At 40.8% G+C, this 14,300-nt stretch overlaps 1 protein-coding gene across 1 annotated transcript in view; it reads right to left on the bottom strand.

Annotated features, from left to right (window-relative positions):
- Positions 1 to 911: 911 nt before the first annotated feature.
- Positions 912 to 14,300, bottom strand: part of LOC126355252 (general odorant-binding protein 19d-like) — a 31,620-nt gene continuing 18,231 nt past the window's right edge. Inside the window, exons 3-7 of the mRNA XM_050005535.1 lie at positions 10,401 to 10,453; positions 8,713 to 8,748; positions 8,414 to 8,528; positions 4,950 to 5,020; positions 912 to 1,097 (exon numbers count right to left, since the gene is read on the bottom strand). Coding sequence (XP_049861492.1) covers positions 1,062 to 1,097; positions 4,950 to 5,020; positions 8,414 to 8,528; positions 8,713 to 8,748; positions 10,401 to 10,453 — 311 coding nt within the window. The 3' untranslated portion in view covers positions 912 to 1,061. The remainder of the gene's footprint in view (positions 1,098 to 4,949; positions 5,021 to 8,413; positions 8,529 to 8,712; positions 8,749 to 10,400; positions 10,454 to 14,300) is intronic.

The raw sequence follows: 14,300 nt of genomic DNA, 5'->3' as shown, positions 1-14,300 counted from the left end.
GTCTTTGCCTACGGACATTATGTTTGTAAATACGGGGTATAACGGGTATGAGTGCACATATTTCTAATTGTGACTGAGGACGGTCTATCGAATAACATTACATCAGTCTTTACGTTTTCTGCAGAATGGTTCAAAAGGCTCTGAGCACTATGGGACTTAACATCTAAGGTGATCAGTCCCCTAGGACGTAGAACTACTTAAACCTAACACACACACACATCCATGCCCGAGGCAGGATTCGAACATGCGACCGTAGCGGTCGCGCGGTTCCAGACTGAAGCGCCTAGAACCGCTCGGCCACTTCGGCCGGCACCTGTGGATCTTTCCCGTCTGAGAGTACGGATCTTTCTTCGAGCGAGCGGTTGTATTGATTGTTGTGTATGGAGCATTGCATCAGAATACTCTGAAAGGAACCTCATTAGTATGCAGTCTGGACCGGCCACACCGGCCGGCTCTTCTGTAGACTAATAATTATAGCTGTTAGTATGTATTTATGTTGATTAGTGCCTCCAAATATATGTGGCAAGAGCAAGCCATTAATGCTGTTTCCCCGGGGCAGAAGATCAGGTGTTCAAGTATGTACATGTTTACGCAAAACTGTTAGTCTATACTGACAGGCGTAGTCCACGTCGTGCTGCAGTTCGGCCGTGCAGAAAACGTCAGGTCGTAAAGTTTGTGATGTGTTTGTGGGAAGACTATTCGGCGCAGAGAAGAAACAACAGACACACGGATGTGTGTGCATATTAAGGTACCACGTATAAAATCTCTTCGCTTATACCCGTTACACCTGTATATCTCTCCAAACAGCTGAGGTGGTTACCTTGAGTTCAGTATTACTATGATAGAGAAATTGTGCCCGAAGAGGAGTTCATTTTAAAGGTAGTTATGAAGTGGACGACAGTTGCTTGGCATTTCATATATACAGTTATTTTTTATTTATTGATCACAGAGCAGTACAGATATCAACACTTATTCTTGTCTGGATGCCGTGGATGTCATTCAGTGTAGACGCAGATGGTTGCCGGGTCGTCGACTTCAGCATCTCCAACGTCACACAGCGTTTATTTGGACGGGGCGTGTGGGAGGGCAATGTCAAACTGTAAACACAACAGAGAAATGTCACGTACAAGGCAGGTCTTCACATAAAGCATTCAACTGTTAGTCTGTACAAGAGGTGAAGGTCTAACTCAAGTGACTTGTCACTTACTTCTATACCGACATGCGAAGAAATGTACTTCCAGTATTGGCAAATAATGTGATCAGATGAGGCTTACGATGAATAATACGAAAGAAAAAGAGGACACAAAGAAGGAAAACGTGTTGTTTCAGTGTAGACTTCTCACGAGCTGACATTAGAGAAATAACAACAAAAGATCTGTCGTGTGACGTTTATCTGAGTGTATTTGTTTAATGATGGGCTTTCCGGCCACACGGATGAATCTCGTAGGAAAGCAAATTATTAAACAAAAGTAGTTAGTAATTGGTGGCATTCATATCTGAATAACGTGAATATATTCTTAATTGCTACAGTTGAATTGTATAACTCTTAACTACGAACTGAAATCTAATTCCTAACGAAGAAGTAAGTCAGATCTCTCTTTATCATGCAATTTTCACTTTGTTGGATTGTATGTCCACAAATATCCTCATTGTTGCATTTGAAGTGAACATAGCAACACCGTAAAGTAAACGTATCCCAATTACGTTCCTAGAAGCCACTTCTTCTTTCAGACAGACAACGAATTTTAGTGCATGATGTTTATATTGTAGATGTTCCATGCATATGCGAACCTGTACCCTGAAAACGGGATCCATGTCGCAGGGGATGTTTGCTGTTATGTTTGCTCTGACCTTTATTTTTTGTAGAATAATGTATAAATAGATTTTACTTGGTTTTCACATATTTTTCAACATTTAATATACTTTTTTCCTTCATGTTTTGCTAACATATTTTCACTATACTTGCTATTTGTTGCATAAGACAACCATCTAGCATATGTTATACAATTTCAGTGACCGTTACAGTATAATTTCTGGCGTATTTTCTCATGTTCGGAAGTGTTTGACATATTTTGTGGATGTAATGAAAGATTAAATATTACGAAAACATGACTGAAATGCCAAACATTTTAGGTAAGTCCGTGGGATATTACTCACGAAAATATCGTAATTTTGGTCCCTCTAGCGACTGTTGAATTAAGTTCTGCATTTGTTTTCCTCTTATTAGATCAGTGCCACCTAGTAAATAAGCCTTTACGATTTTGATCACAATTAAACATCCTTGACTTTGGAAGCTTATGTAGCTGGGAAAATTCGTCGATACAGCCCACAAAATGATGTAAGAGTTTTGTTGAGCGAGTGTGTATTTTACATTATTTCTTCCTATTCTGTATATGTAGTGAAGTAAGCAAATTTCAGTTCATGTACTTTCGTTATTGTTCGCCTGTTTTCTCTTAAAAAACGATTCCAGCTTAACATTTTTAAAATCTTGGATATTTAGTAATTACGTAACACTTTGGAACGTATTAATGACGTGATAAGAATGCATCGAGGTTGGAAATGCTTTAACAGTTGATTAAGTGTCTGGAGTAGGCCTAGGTATATTCTGAAATATTATAGTTATGAAAGCTTGCATTCCGGAAATTTTTGCCGGTTGTGAAAGGTATCCTATGAAGAGCAACTAAACAAGTTTAATTGGTATGTAGTTACTTTAGCATTCAGATTCTTCTGAGTGGGCCCCAAAGCCTCAGTAAATTTGAGGAAGGACGTTATCCCACCAGGCTGTGTTTTAAATTATTTTATTTAGACTGCCAGTTTCCGACGCAGCTCGTTTTCAAATTCAGATATGAATCTCCAACTATCTGTGAATACTGCTTGGACTGACTCTCCCTCAAATAAAAAATGGAAAATTTTTCTTCCTTTTCATTCTCATGCAGATGCGGTGAAAATTAACGAATCTCTCTCACTGTAAACAACAGTGGTGGTGCTGAGAACATATAAAATTTATTGTCTCTCATATTTTGTTCGTGCTCGTCACAGTACGCCAAGAGTGAGAGCGAGTGTAAAACATGAAAGTCTGTTTATTAATCACTCTCACACATGTCAACGACCTGTTTCGACTTCTATATATCGTCTTCAAACAGTAATGAGAAACAAAATAATTCTGATTTGTAATCTAAAGGAATATTTACAGATCGCTTATAATGAGCTATAGAGATATTATTCTATGATGTGTATCAGCTAAAGCTCAGGTCAGCTAGAGTAGTCAACAAACAAGTCAATCATACGATTTAAGAATAAACCTACCGAGCTATAAAGATAACAGCATTATTGACAATCTCTCTGTGGTAGACAATGGTAGGCTGATTATCGCTTTGAAAGAAATACAAATGTACGAAATGGTAAAGAAATCTGATAGTGTGTTAGTTGTAAAAGGAGAATGTAACATAATTTATGTTCGAAATATTTATAATAAATATATGATTACTCTTTTCCGAATAACGTAGGACGCTACGGCTTACAGTTAGTAATTTCGTTAGCACACATTCACGATACTGCGCTGACGAGTACACATGTGTTGGCAGCTTTAGCCACTTGGAGGCAGCATGTAGTGGGAGATGCTGGGTGATTCAGCGACGTTCTTCACCTCATATTTTCGGAGCTGTTTAAGGTATCGTATTTCTATTGTGAGCCAAACTAGCTATAGGATATTCCTCATTAAATTACTTACAGTCTTTCGCCATAGCTATATAAATTATAGACATATCAGCGTCAACTTCTTTTTCCAAAACTGAACTATAGTAATTTCCGCTGCTAGTGTCGTAGTTCATTTCAATCGTATTTCGTTCTCAGAAATTTGATAACAAGTTTCAAAGAAATTACATTTTTTGGGATTAGTATTTAGCTCTTTTGATAATCTCTGTACATCAATTTTCAGTTTTATTGGTATAAATCTATTCAATTTGTGACATTCACTTTCTTCCTTTCTTCCTTGGCTGTGCAGAAACAAGATCAGAACTGCTTCTGTAGTTACCGGATGAATTATCCTTGGATACTACATCATGTGGTTTACAGTTGCTGTTTCGGCCCAGACACATGATGTAGCGTGATTAGTATCAGTTTTAAATTAAAGTTTTCGCGAATATTCAGAACAAGTGATCAGACTCCCCTAACTGTATCAAGCTGAAGCGTTCCACTAGACGGATGCGACACTTCCATTTGAAAACAAGAACGTCCGCATAAGACGACAGTCCCTCTAATGTTAAAATCAGATAAATGTTACGTTAAATACAGCAATTTCCCCGAAACAATTAATCGGATTTCAAATACTGAAATGCAGTTGAATCCTTGTAATTCGCCTCTTTTTGAGATCTACGGTGCAAAGCAGTAGAAATTTCTATAGTGTAAGGAAAGTTCAAATTTAAATCTCTGCAAGGAGAATAGCTACGACAAGAGACACTACGTTGTTTTGTGAGGACTTAATTGCAGGCCACGTTAATATTTATGGTGAACACATCAGCTTGAACGACTTCGTATCAATAGGAAAGAAAGTCTCTTATTCAGATGGTGTGTTCTCCTGTGAAGATTACGTTGCCAAATGTGTCAATAGAGCAAGTCGTTGAGCTGATATATGTCGTTTGGTATAGACTTTCATTTTCACGTCTTATAAATGATGCATTCATATTTGTTTGGATTGTAATTTAGGCTTCCAGCATTTTTTTAGTGGTGTTTGAAAATGATTCTTGAGGTGAACCGGCTCGTGGCTGTGCCGTGCGTACATAGTTTATGAGTGTGACTATAATAAACATTATTCTGCTACACATTTTGTCTCCTGTTAATATTCTTGGGGAACATCCTTTTAAACAGGTGACAAGAAATTGCATCTAAACGAATCTGAAAATAGTACAGTAAATAGGCAACATATTCATTATTACTCAAATGGTCCTTACCTCTGGTGCAAACTGCTTGATACACTCCATGAGCTTCGGGCCGATTCCGCAGGAGTCAGTCTCGCCATCGACTGTAACAAGATTCAGAGCAGTCAGTGAATTGTTGCAACAAAAACCCATAACGTCAAGTCAAGGCAAGAAACTGTCGATAACCTTCTACCCGAGCATATGACTTTACATGAGAAAATGATAGACGTTTATAGATGAAACTAGAAACATTCTCAGATATGTGTGGAACAATCAATAGATGACTGAAAAAAAAAACACGAAAGAGGCATGATAAACGTTTTGTACAAACATAGTTGTTCCTACTTTATTGTTTGGAACTGAGTATTGTGTCACATCGGCAACAAGAGAATAGAACTGAGGCAGCAGAAACGAATTTTGTTGGAGCAACAATAGGTTGTAGTAGGTAAGACAAAATTAAGAATTATAACATTTGTTGACGGAGCATTTATAAATACAAAAAATGCTTGAAAACAGAACAAAATGGAATGAATGCATTTACAGGATGAGTAACCAAGGACAGATTAAAATATGCAATTGTTAAATCTCTTAATAAGAAAGGCGACAAGACAGTCTTAAACAATTATCATCCACTTTCCTTACTGAAATCTATTTCCACAGTATTCGAAAAAAATAATGTGCTCAAAGTAGACTCACCATTCAGTGGAAACGATTTACTTACCATTTCGCAGTTTGGATTCCAGGAGCGCTGCTCTACTGAGAATGCTATTTATAGATTGTCATCCAATAGTATAAGCCTTAAATAATAAAACATGGCCAGTTGGTATGTTTTGCAGTATTTTAAAGGCATTTGATTGTGTAGATCATGTTACTCCCGTATTAGAGTTTACTTTTAAGGAACTTATGGCCTTACGCACAGCTGTTTGAACCATACTTATCAAATAGAATATTAAAGACTGCGCTGAATAATTCAAACCAATTCGGAAGGGTAGAAAATTTTAGTGACTAGGGAGAAATCACAAAAGGAGCCCCACAGGTTTAAATTTTGTATGCATTGCCATTCCTTGAATAAGTGTATGACCTTCCACTCAACAATGAACAGGCAGAGCTGGTACTTTTTCAAGACGGTAGAGAGAAATCACCAAAGTAGATGGGAAATGTTTTTTTCCCAAGAGTTACAGAATGGGTCTCAGAAAATGAACTGTCCCTAAATTTTGAAAGAAAAAAAGATACAATCCTCTATAACAAGTAAACTCGTACCAAGAATTGAGGTAGCACGTAAGCAGGAGTCAATCAATAGGGTAGAATGCTCCTCGGATTGGAAGAAACATATTAGTGAGCTTCTCAAACAATTAAGTCAGCTACTTTTGCTCTTCGTATACCAAGAATTGAGGCAGCACATAAGCAGGAGTCAATCAATAGGGTAGAACGCTCCTCGGATTGGAAGAAACATATTAGTGAGCTTCTCAAACAATTAAGTCAGCTACTTTTGCTCTTCGTATATGTGCTAATCTTGGAAACAAACGACTCAACCTCCTGATATATTATGCTTATTTTCACAACATAATGTCTAATGGAATAATTTTCTAGGGTAACTCATCACTGAGAAAGAAATTGTTGATTGCCCAAAAGTGAGCAGTAATAATAACATATGGTGTTCACCCACAGCCGTCATGTAAGTACCTTTTCAACGAGCTAGGCATTTTAACTGCGGCGGCCCTTTCGGGCGGAGTTACTTTTTAGTTACAAACATATATTCCTTAACGAAAATCGTCACAATCCATCACAAAAATCTGAGAAGATCTGTGATATCCACGCCTACAACTCCAAAGGGAAAAATGACCTTCAGTATCAATTATTCAAGACGTCAGGTGCTATGGAAGGAGTTTAGTATGCAGCAACAAAAGTGTGTGGTCATTCTCCCAATAACTTAAAATATCTTGCAGATAGGAAAGCAACTTTTAAATCTAACTTAAAATCATTTCTCCAGGACGTCTCCTTCTCTTCCATTGCCGAATTTCTACATACGAACTGTTAGCCAGTACCCTTTTTAAAAAAATATAAACATATCCTGTAAATTGACTTGATCCACATCATTTGCCTTTTGCGCTAGGTCGTGATTCACATGTCTGAAGACATTCATCGTATTTGTTTCGTGGCTTCTTTGTCTGTATGTTCAGGAAATCCGTGTACTCCTTTTGATGTGGTATAATTTGGCAAGTACTTATTTTACTGGTTTCCTTGAGTTGAAGTTGGCGAAGACCATTGGAGTCATTATTGTATTGTTTAAATGTAGTATCTTGATGCCATAACTGACGTGGGCGGACATAGTTTCACCGTTGAGGAGCGCTTAGTGGCATGTACTTTGGGGCACGAACGTCCACAGGCAGGGTAGACAATGTCAAAGACAATGAGATCCTTTTGAAGACGCTTTGGCAGGTCCCACGTCTCATAGGAAACATGCTTGATGGAAATGTGCTTTTCTTACAAAGGAAGGCACTGTAATGTACGCAAAAAAACGTGATAAAGAAAGTGAACTGATTTGTTACTCGACCAGTTGAAGCGTCTCCAACGAAATGCCCTCGCAAGAGAGTAGGTCAACAATGCATGACAAAATTAAAAAAAAAAAAAATAGAAAAGACAGGATTTAGCTCGATGTTTGTGAGTGTATTATCTGATAAGGACATGGAAAATCTAGTTGCAACATGCAGTGCACTTTTGGTACAATTTCCAAATGCCATATCTCGCTCAAGAGAATTACTTTCTGATGAAGTGCCTCAGAAAAATGGGGAGGACAACAGGTTTCTTAATAGAGCTTAGTGTGAAGATAAAACGAATGTGAAAGGAATACTTGTCAGCTCAATTTAACGCATTATTTGATTTTACCTTACTGCATCTTGCACTTCAGAACACATGTGTACATCGTAATTCAATTATACTGTGACCTATGAGTGTCGAATTAATCGTTCCCCTCGTGTATACACGTCCAACGATATATAGTGTATTTAAAAGCCTTTACATCAGATGTGTACGGGTGATAGATCGCGTCATGAGGAACAACTTTTGCTACAGACAGAATGTTCGCTGATGCTTCCCACAACGCTATTTGTTATGCCCCTGAGAAGCACCAGGGCGTGAGCTCTCTGGGATGGATGTATGAAATGTGTGTTGCCTATATCCAGTCATAAGCTCCGTGTCAAAGGGGGTAGGCCAAATACCTGACTCGCTTCTAAAATATCTTTCTCTGCATAAAGACACCCATTCTTAAGGTTTTGTTGCTGAGAATTATTCTGTCAGCTTACCGATAGGTATTATGAAGATGCTGCACAGCTGTTCAGTAGACCCTGCTAGTGTCAAACAAAAGTTGTTCCCCAAAACGTGATCTGTCACCCTAGGCGTTTGATGCAAGGACTATGAAACAACCTATATAATATCTTCCGCAGTTACATTGAACCCTGACACTCTGCTCAGTGGTCTTCTACGTACTGCTATCTTACCTTCTTGGCTACATTTATCGATGAGCTGCATGTGCTTCTCCAGCTCATCTTTGTCGGACATCTTGGTGGCGACATGTTTCTTTGCCTCCTCCTTGTCGAACTTGCCGTCCTTAACCTACAAATGAATTCACAAATCTGTTATCCTGTCTTTTTTTAACTTTCTAAGTACATATTCTAAGCTTCTTTCTTAAAGAATTTGTGAAAATTAATGTGCATGTGGTTAAAAATCGCTCAAGATAGTTTAAAATTCTTAAGAATAATATAGTGGTATCACAGACCATTGTATTGAGAGTACTTACCACTCCAACTTCCTGTAAAACGCACCCCATGAAGCACTGAAAAGACAGAAAAACGAACAAATTATTGTTTGTACTGTTTCACAGTGCCTGAGGTTGCAATTAATCAAGGCCACATGATAATACTCTAATGCAGAAGCCCCAAGGACAAGGGAGAGTTTTCTGACAGTGTTCTGATAATTGGCTGATATACAGTAGCACCCTGTTCCCGTCACTGGTGGTGATCTATGTACAATCGCTCATGAGTTCGTATTCATGCAATTTGCGAAGCAGTACTTCCATGTCATGTTTCATATTTGATATCTACACTGGAATCGCTCACGTTCTTCTCGTCTTGTGATATTTACAGGAAAATGACGAGATATGGCAGTAGTTATAAAATATTTACTTGTAGAGCTAATGTTCCTGAAATCTGTACCACAGTGACATCAGAAACTCCTTTTCGATAACCAGGTCTTGCATGAGATGTTTCCATACGCTGTTTGAAACTATTTGAAAAAATACTTAGTTATAAAATATTTACTTGTAGAGCTAACATTTCTGAAATCTGTACCACAGTGACATCAGAAAATCCTTTTCGTTAAGCAGGACTTGCACGAGATGTTGGCATACGCTCTTTGAAAAAATACTTGCAGCTATATTTGTAATGTTCAAAACCCGTACTGCTATAGCAACGTATTCTTAGTAGCATCACTGTTTATCACCCTCTTGTTTCATTTACGTACGCTACGCTGAAAACAACATCCTACATCTTCCTGCAAGTGCACAAATCGCTACAGTTTCATCATTGTGTTTGTCACAGAGAAGATAATAGTATGTGCCTGGAATATTCAGCAAAAGCGGACTCTTTGGTTTTAAAAGGAGCAGAGGTCATGAGGAAGACGATGGCTTTGTACAAACTGAGTTTCCAGTGGGCTTTGGAGCATTGCGACACAACTGTCATGCCGAACGAACACGTCGACGCGAACCGTGCAATACTTCATTGAACTTACTCATTCCCAACAAGTTTCTCGTAAAATTTTCTTTCTTTTTGGGAAACTGCGAAGCCCCAGAGTTCTCCCAGACAAGTTGCGTCTTGCATTTACGTTCCCGTGATAAAATTCACTTCTTTATTCCATTTGGTACCCATCATTCTCACGACAAGTTATTTGGCCTAAGCCACACATGTCAATTATTATCGTCCCAGTGTCTCTCACAAAGTAGGCTTTATCGGTGTTCACGTTATATCCGACCTGCACCCTACCCCCTCCCCCCCCTCCCCCCCCCTCCCCCCGTATTTAGGACGAAATATTTGCCACTTTAGAAACCGTTGACTTTGCAGTACTAGGCGAGGTGCAGCGGTGCTTAAGACATTCGCGTTCGGGATGACATGTCCATGGTTCCATTTCCAGTCGGGACCTCTAGATTTATGTTTTCCATTGTTTCCTAAATATCTTGAGGTTTTGTAAGTCTCTTAAGATAGATTCCTATATGGATCCCTCGAAAAGGGACAAGGTCTGTCGCACTCCGAGCACGCATTGTCGACCGGAAGTTAAACGCCACTGTATGTTGTGCCGGATTTCTCTACTTTTTACGCAAATCAGATTTTTTTCTGAAACACAGAGATCTGTGAACCTGTAGGAACGAGGGTGAAGGTTTATTTCAAGTCCTGTTGCAAGAAGATATCGGAGATGTAGCTGAAAGAAACTCACCTTGCCGTTTGCGCTCTCTGGAACCTTCATAATCATGATCCCTTTCAGCTCATCTGGAAAAAGAGGGAATAATTGATAAGTTTAAGGTTTTCGATTCACCAACAATAAGAGCAAAATATTTCATGGAAATACCGTTTGTTCCCAAGTACTTTCTCTGTAAGAAGTTCTAACGAAAAAAATGTAAAGCAAGATTTATGTCCGCAGTTTGACGGACTGATTAATTGCAGCTTCCTTCAGATAGGTGATATTATTGACAATACTGTTCCAATAATGTTTTCAGCAAACTACTGTCACCAGGAAGGCAACTTAAAGTATACTAGAATCCAAAAGGCGAGCATGATAACGAAAAGAGAATATACTGCCTAATTAGAATGTCGGAAGGGTTACTGAACACGCCACAGCTAAATCGCAAGACATTTAGCATACAACAGCGCCCGAAATTCTAGAAAATTTCTGATAGCTAATATTAATGTACATAAGAAGATAACACTACTGGAAAATCCCTTCCACAACAAAAAATTGTTAGTAGGGGACATGGTTACCCTAACAGCCATACATGCTGCGCAGCGACGTGGCATGCCCTCCATGAGATGGTTCAAGAGCTGTCTTGACGGTCGAGCCCATTCCTCTGCAAGAGAGGTGAGGAGGTCTGGAAATGTCCTTGGTGCCAGTCCTTGCGGTGGATATCTCCACCTTCAAGAAATTCATCCACGAGAGCTGCTCGATGCGAACGGGCGTTATCGTCCATAAGGAGGAACTTCGGACCATCTCCAGCTCTGAAACAGCGAACTTGTCGTAGCAACTCCTCATTTCTTTACCTCTGCGCGTTTGCAGTATTCCCCCGACCACCAACGAAGATGTGCAGCTCAGTATAGCCATTCAGCATGATGCGTCCCCCCAGCATCACCACTGGGCTCGCATTCGGGAGGACGACGGTTCAATCCCGTCTCCGGCCATCCTGATTTAGGTTTTCCGTGATTTCCCTAAATCGTTTCAGGCAAATGCCGGGATGGTTCCTTTGAAAAGGGCACGGACGATTTCCTTCCCAATCCTTCCCTAACCCGAGCTTGCGCTCCGTCTCTAATGACCTCGTTGTTGACGGGACGTTAAACACTAACCACCACCACCACCACCCAGAATCGCGCAATCACCACCAAACTGATCTCTTTCCACGATGTTTCCAGGTTTACATCGGCTACCAGGATGTCTCCAAAGTAATGTGCGATTTGAATTAGTTTGCAAACTGAAGAGCGAGGTGGCGCAGTGGTTAGACACTGGACTCGAATTCGGGAGGACGACGGTTCAATCCCGCGTCCGGGCATCCTGAATTAGGTTTTCCGTGATTTCCATAAATCGCTCCAGGCAATTCCTTTAAAAGGGCGCGGCCAACTTCCTTCCCCATCCTTCCCTAATCCGACGAGACCGATGACCTCGCTGCCTGGTCTCCTTCACCAAAAACAACCAACCAACCAAACTGAAGCAGCATTCAAGTGCGAACATCACATTTCTCCATTTAGTGAAGGCCCAATTTGAATGTTGCATCCTCCACAATACACGGGCCCGTCTCAGTGTTGAAGTGAGCGGATTGCACACGGTCTGACGTCTGGCAAACAGACCGTTTTCTGATCCTTCCATACACAGTCTGTCGGGGAACAGCAGCCCTTGAGGCAGCTGTGAGCTTTGAAGCCAACTGTCGGGCAGTTACGGGCCGATATCGGTCTTGCTGTGGCGTAGTTATTCTTGATCGACCTTGTACTGCCGGCCGAGATGGCCGAGCGGCTCTAGGCGCTACAGTCTCGAGCCGGGAGACCGCTGCGGTCGCATGTTCGAATCCTGCCCCCAGGCATGGATGTGTGTGATGTCCTTAGCTTAGTTAGGTTTAAGTAGTTCTAAGTCTAGGGGACGGATGACCTGAGAAGTTAAGTCCCATAGTGCTCAGAGTCATTTGAACCATTTTCTTGGTCTTGTTCTGGCCTGAAACGAACGTTTTCGCTTTCTTTAAACCGTCGCAAAAATTTCGAAATGACACTTTGTGCCACATCCCAGGATAATGAGACTTCGATCTGCACCTGGCCTGCTTCCAGGGGACCGAATATTCTACCCTGCAAAACAGGGTTCAAGTGGTGTCTTTGTGGTATTATGTTGTCAACGTCACCAAGAGATTACACTCTGCTCGCTATGCCAAACAAGACTGAGACATGATTGGTCTCATGCGTTGTTTGTGTTTACCTTTCCGTTACGCCGCTTTTCACAGCACGGGGTACTCCTTTCCTATACAGAGCGAACAAGTATTGCTCGTACGTAAATATTTACGGTGATATTGGATGTTTGCTTGTACATTCTCTTTTTGTTTCCGTGTTTTCATAATTATGCTTAACTTTTGGATACAAGTGTACATTACTTGGGACAACAGTTTAAGTCAGCAAGCTTTATAAGGAAGGTTTGCGCAAAGGAGATTACCAGCAACTCCAAATGTGTCTCCGTTCAATCATCACTACTTACGCCTGACCAGATGGCAAACGAGTTAGAGCAGTAGGGGTCGAGATAGTAGGTTTTTAGGGAAGTCGTGCAAACGTCACTCTGAGAAAGCAGCCATTGGACGCACGCTCTTTAGCGCGTTCTTTTGGTGTCAAATCGTTCCTCGTGTCTCGATTTTACCAGGAATGTTTTTACGTCTTTTGTGCTCTCTAGACCCACCGCTCCACCCACAGCTCCACTTGTTTTGCAAAAGTTTGGGAAGGCATCAGGAGCATTTGCAATAAACACATTCGTTTAAATAGCAGCAATGCTGATAAAAGGATGTCTCCAAACGACGCCCAGAGATGTCACTCACAATCTGGCAGAGAATTTTGCAAATACTGCTGTCCATTCCAGCTAAGAGCCACTTAACCTCCCTATCTGGAAACGGCACTGTCTGAGGCACGTGACACTGCACCCAGTTACGACCAAATCGGGTACTGTGGGCTTCGACATTTGTCACCAACATCGAAGGAAATCCTCCTCGAATATTTTAATCTTATACGGCAAACTGGTAACTTCCCCAACTCGTAGAGGAAGGCAATTCTGATACTTCTCCTGAAATCAGAAAAGGACCGCATGCGTTCCAGTAGTTACTGGAATATCACCTCAAGATCTGTATCGAAAAGGGCCTGGAGTGAACGGTTAACCGTCGTCTGGTGTGATTGTTAGACACCAACAACTCCTTAGCCGCTGTTAGCGTGTATTCCGGAGATTTCGGCCCAGTGTCGACAACCTGACCCTGACAGAGGCGTCTATTCAGCAGGCCGATACGTCACTGCATCGGCATATTCTTACATATTAGTAAGGCATACGATACTTCTTGGAGACACAGTATTCTCGTAAAACTGCATCAATAGAGCTTTCGCGGCCACCTCCCTATCTTCATAAGATCTTTCCTGTCTCGGCGGTTTTTTAGGACCCAAGTTAGTGACATGCTGTCAGAACGTTGTGAGCACGAGAATAGCGTCCCTCATGGCAGTGCTTTAAGTGTAACCCTCTTTGCCATAGTCTACAGTAAGGATTTCTGGACAGTGCTCCTTATTTGTGGACCATTTTGCTGTTTTCTGTTTCTTCTCCATTGTTGCAACAGTCAGCCATCAGTTTTAGCTTATACTGCGGAGGTTAGAGGGGTGGGCTGCAGAGACGAGTTTTCAGTTCTATGCAAATAAGTGTGTGTGTCTTCATATTAATCTTTCTCTTCGTATTTTAAATCTACCTGCCTTGCAGATGAGGGATTCCAGTTTATATTTCAGAGACTCAGCGAGGTTTCTGGGTCTCATTATTGGCTCTAAATTGTCGACGTTGCCACACTCGAGAGACCTGAAATTAAGGACCCTCAAGGCGCTGAACATCACAAAGTGCCTTAGCCACAGGTCGTGG

The sequence above is a fragment of the Schistocerca gregaria genome, chromosome 3 (assembly GCF_023897955.1).
Source record: "Schistocerca gregaria isolate iqSchGreg1 chromosome 3, iqSchGreg1.2, whole genome shotgun sequence".
In the NCBI taxonomy this organism is placed as follows: Eukaryota; Metazoa; Arthropoda; class Insecta; order Orthoptera; family Acrididae; genus Schistocerca; species Schistocerca gregaria.
Note: the sequence above shows the minus strand (reverse complement) of the source record. Positions and strands in the feature narration are given on the sequence as shown.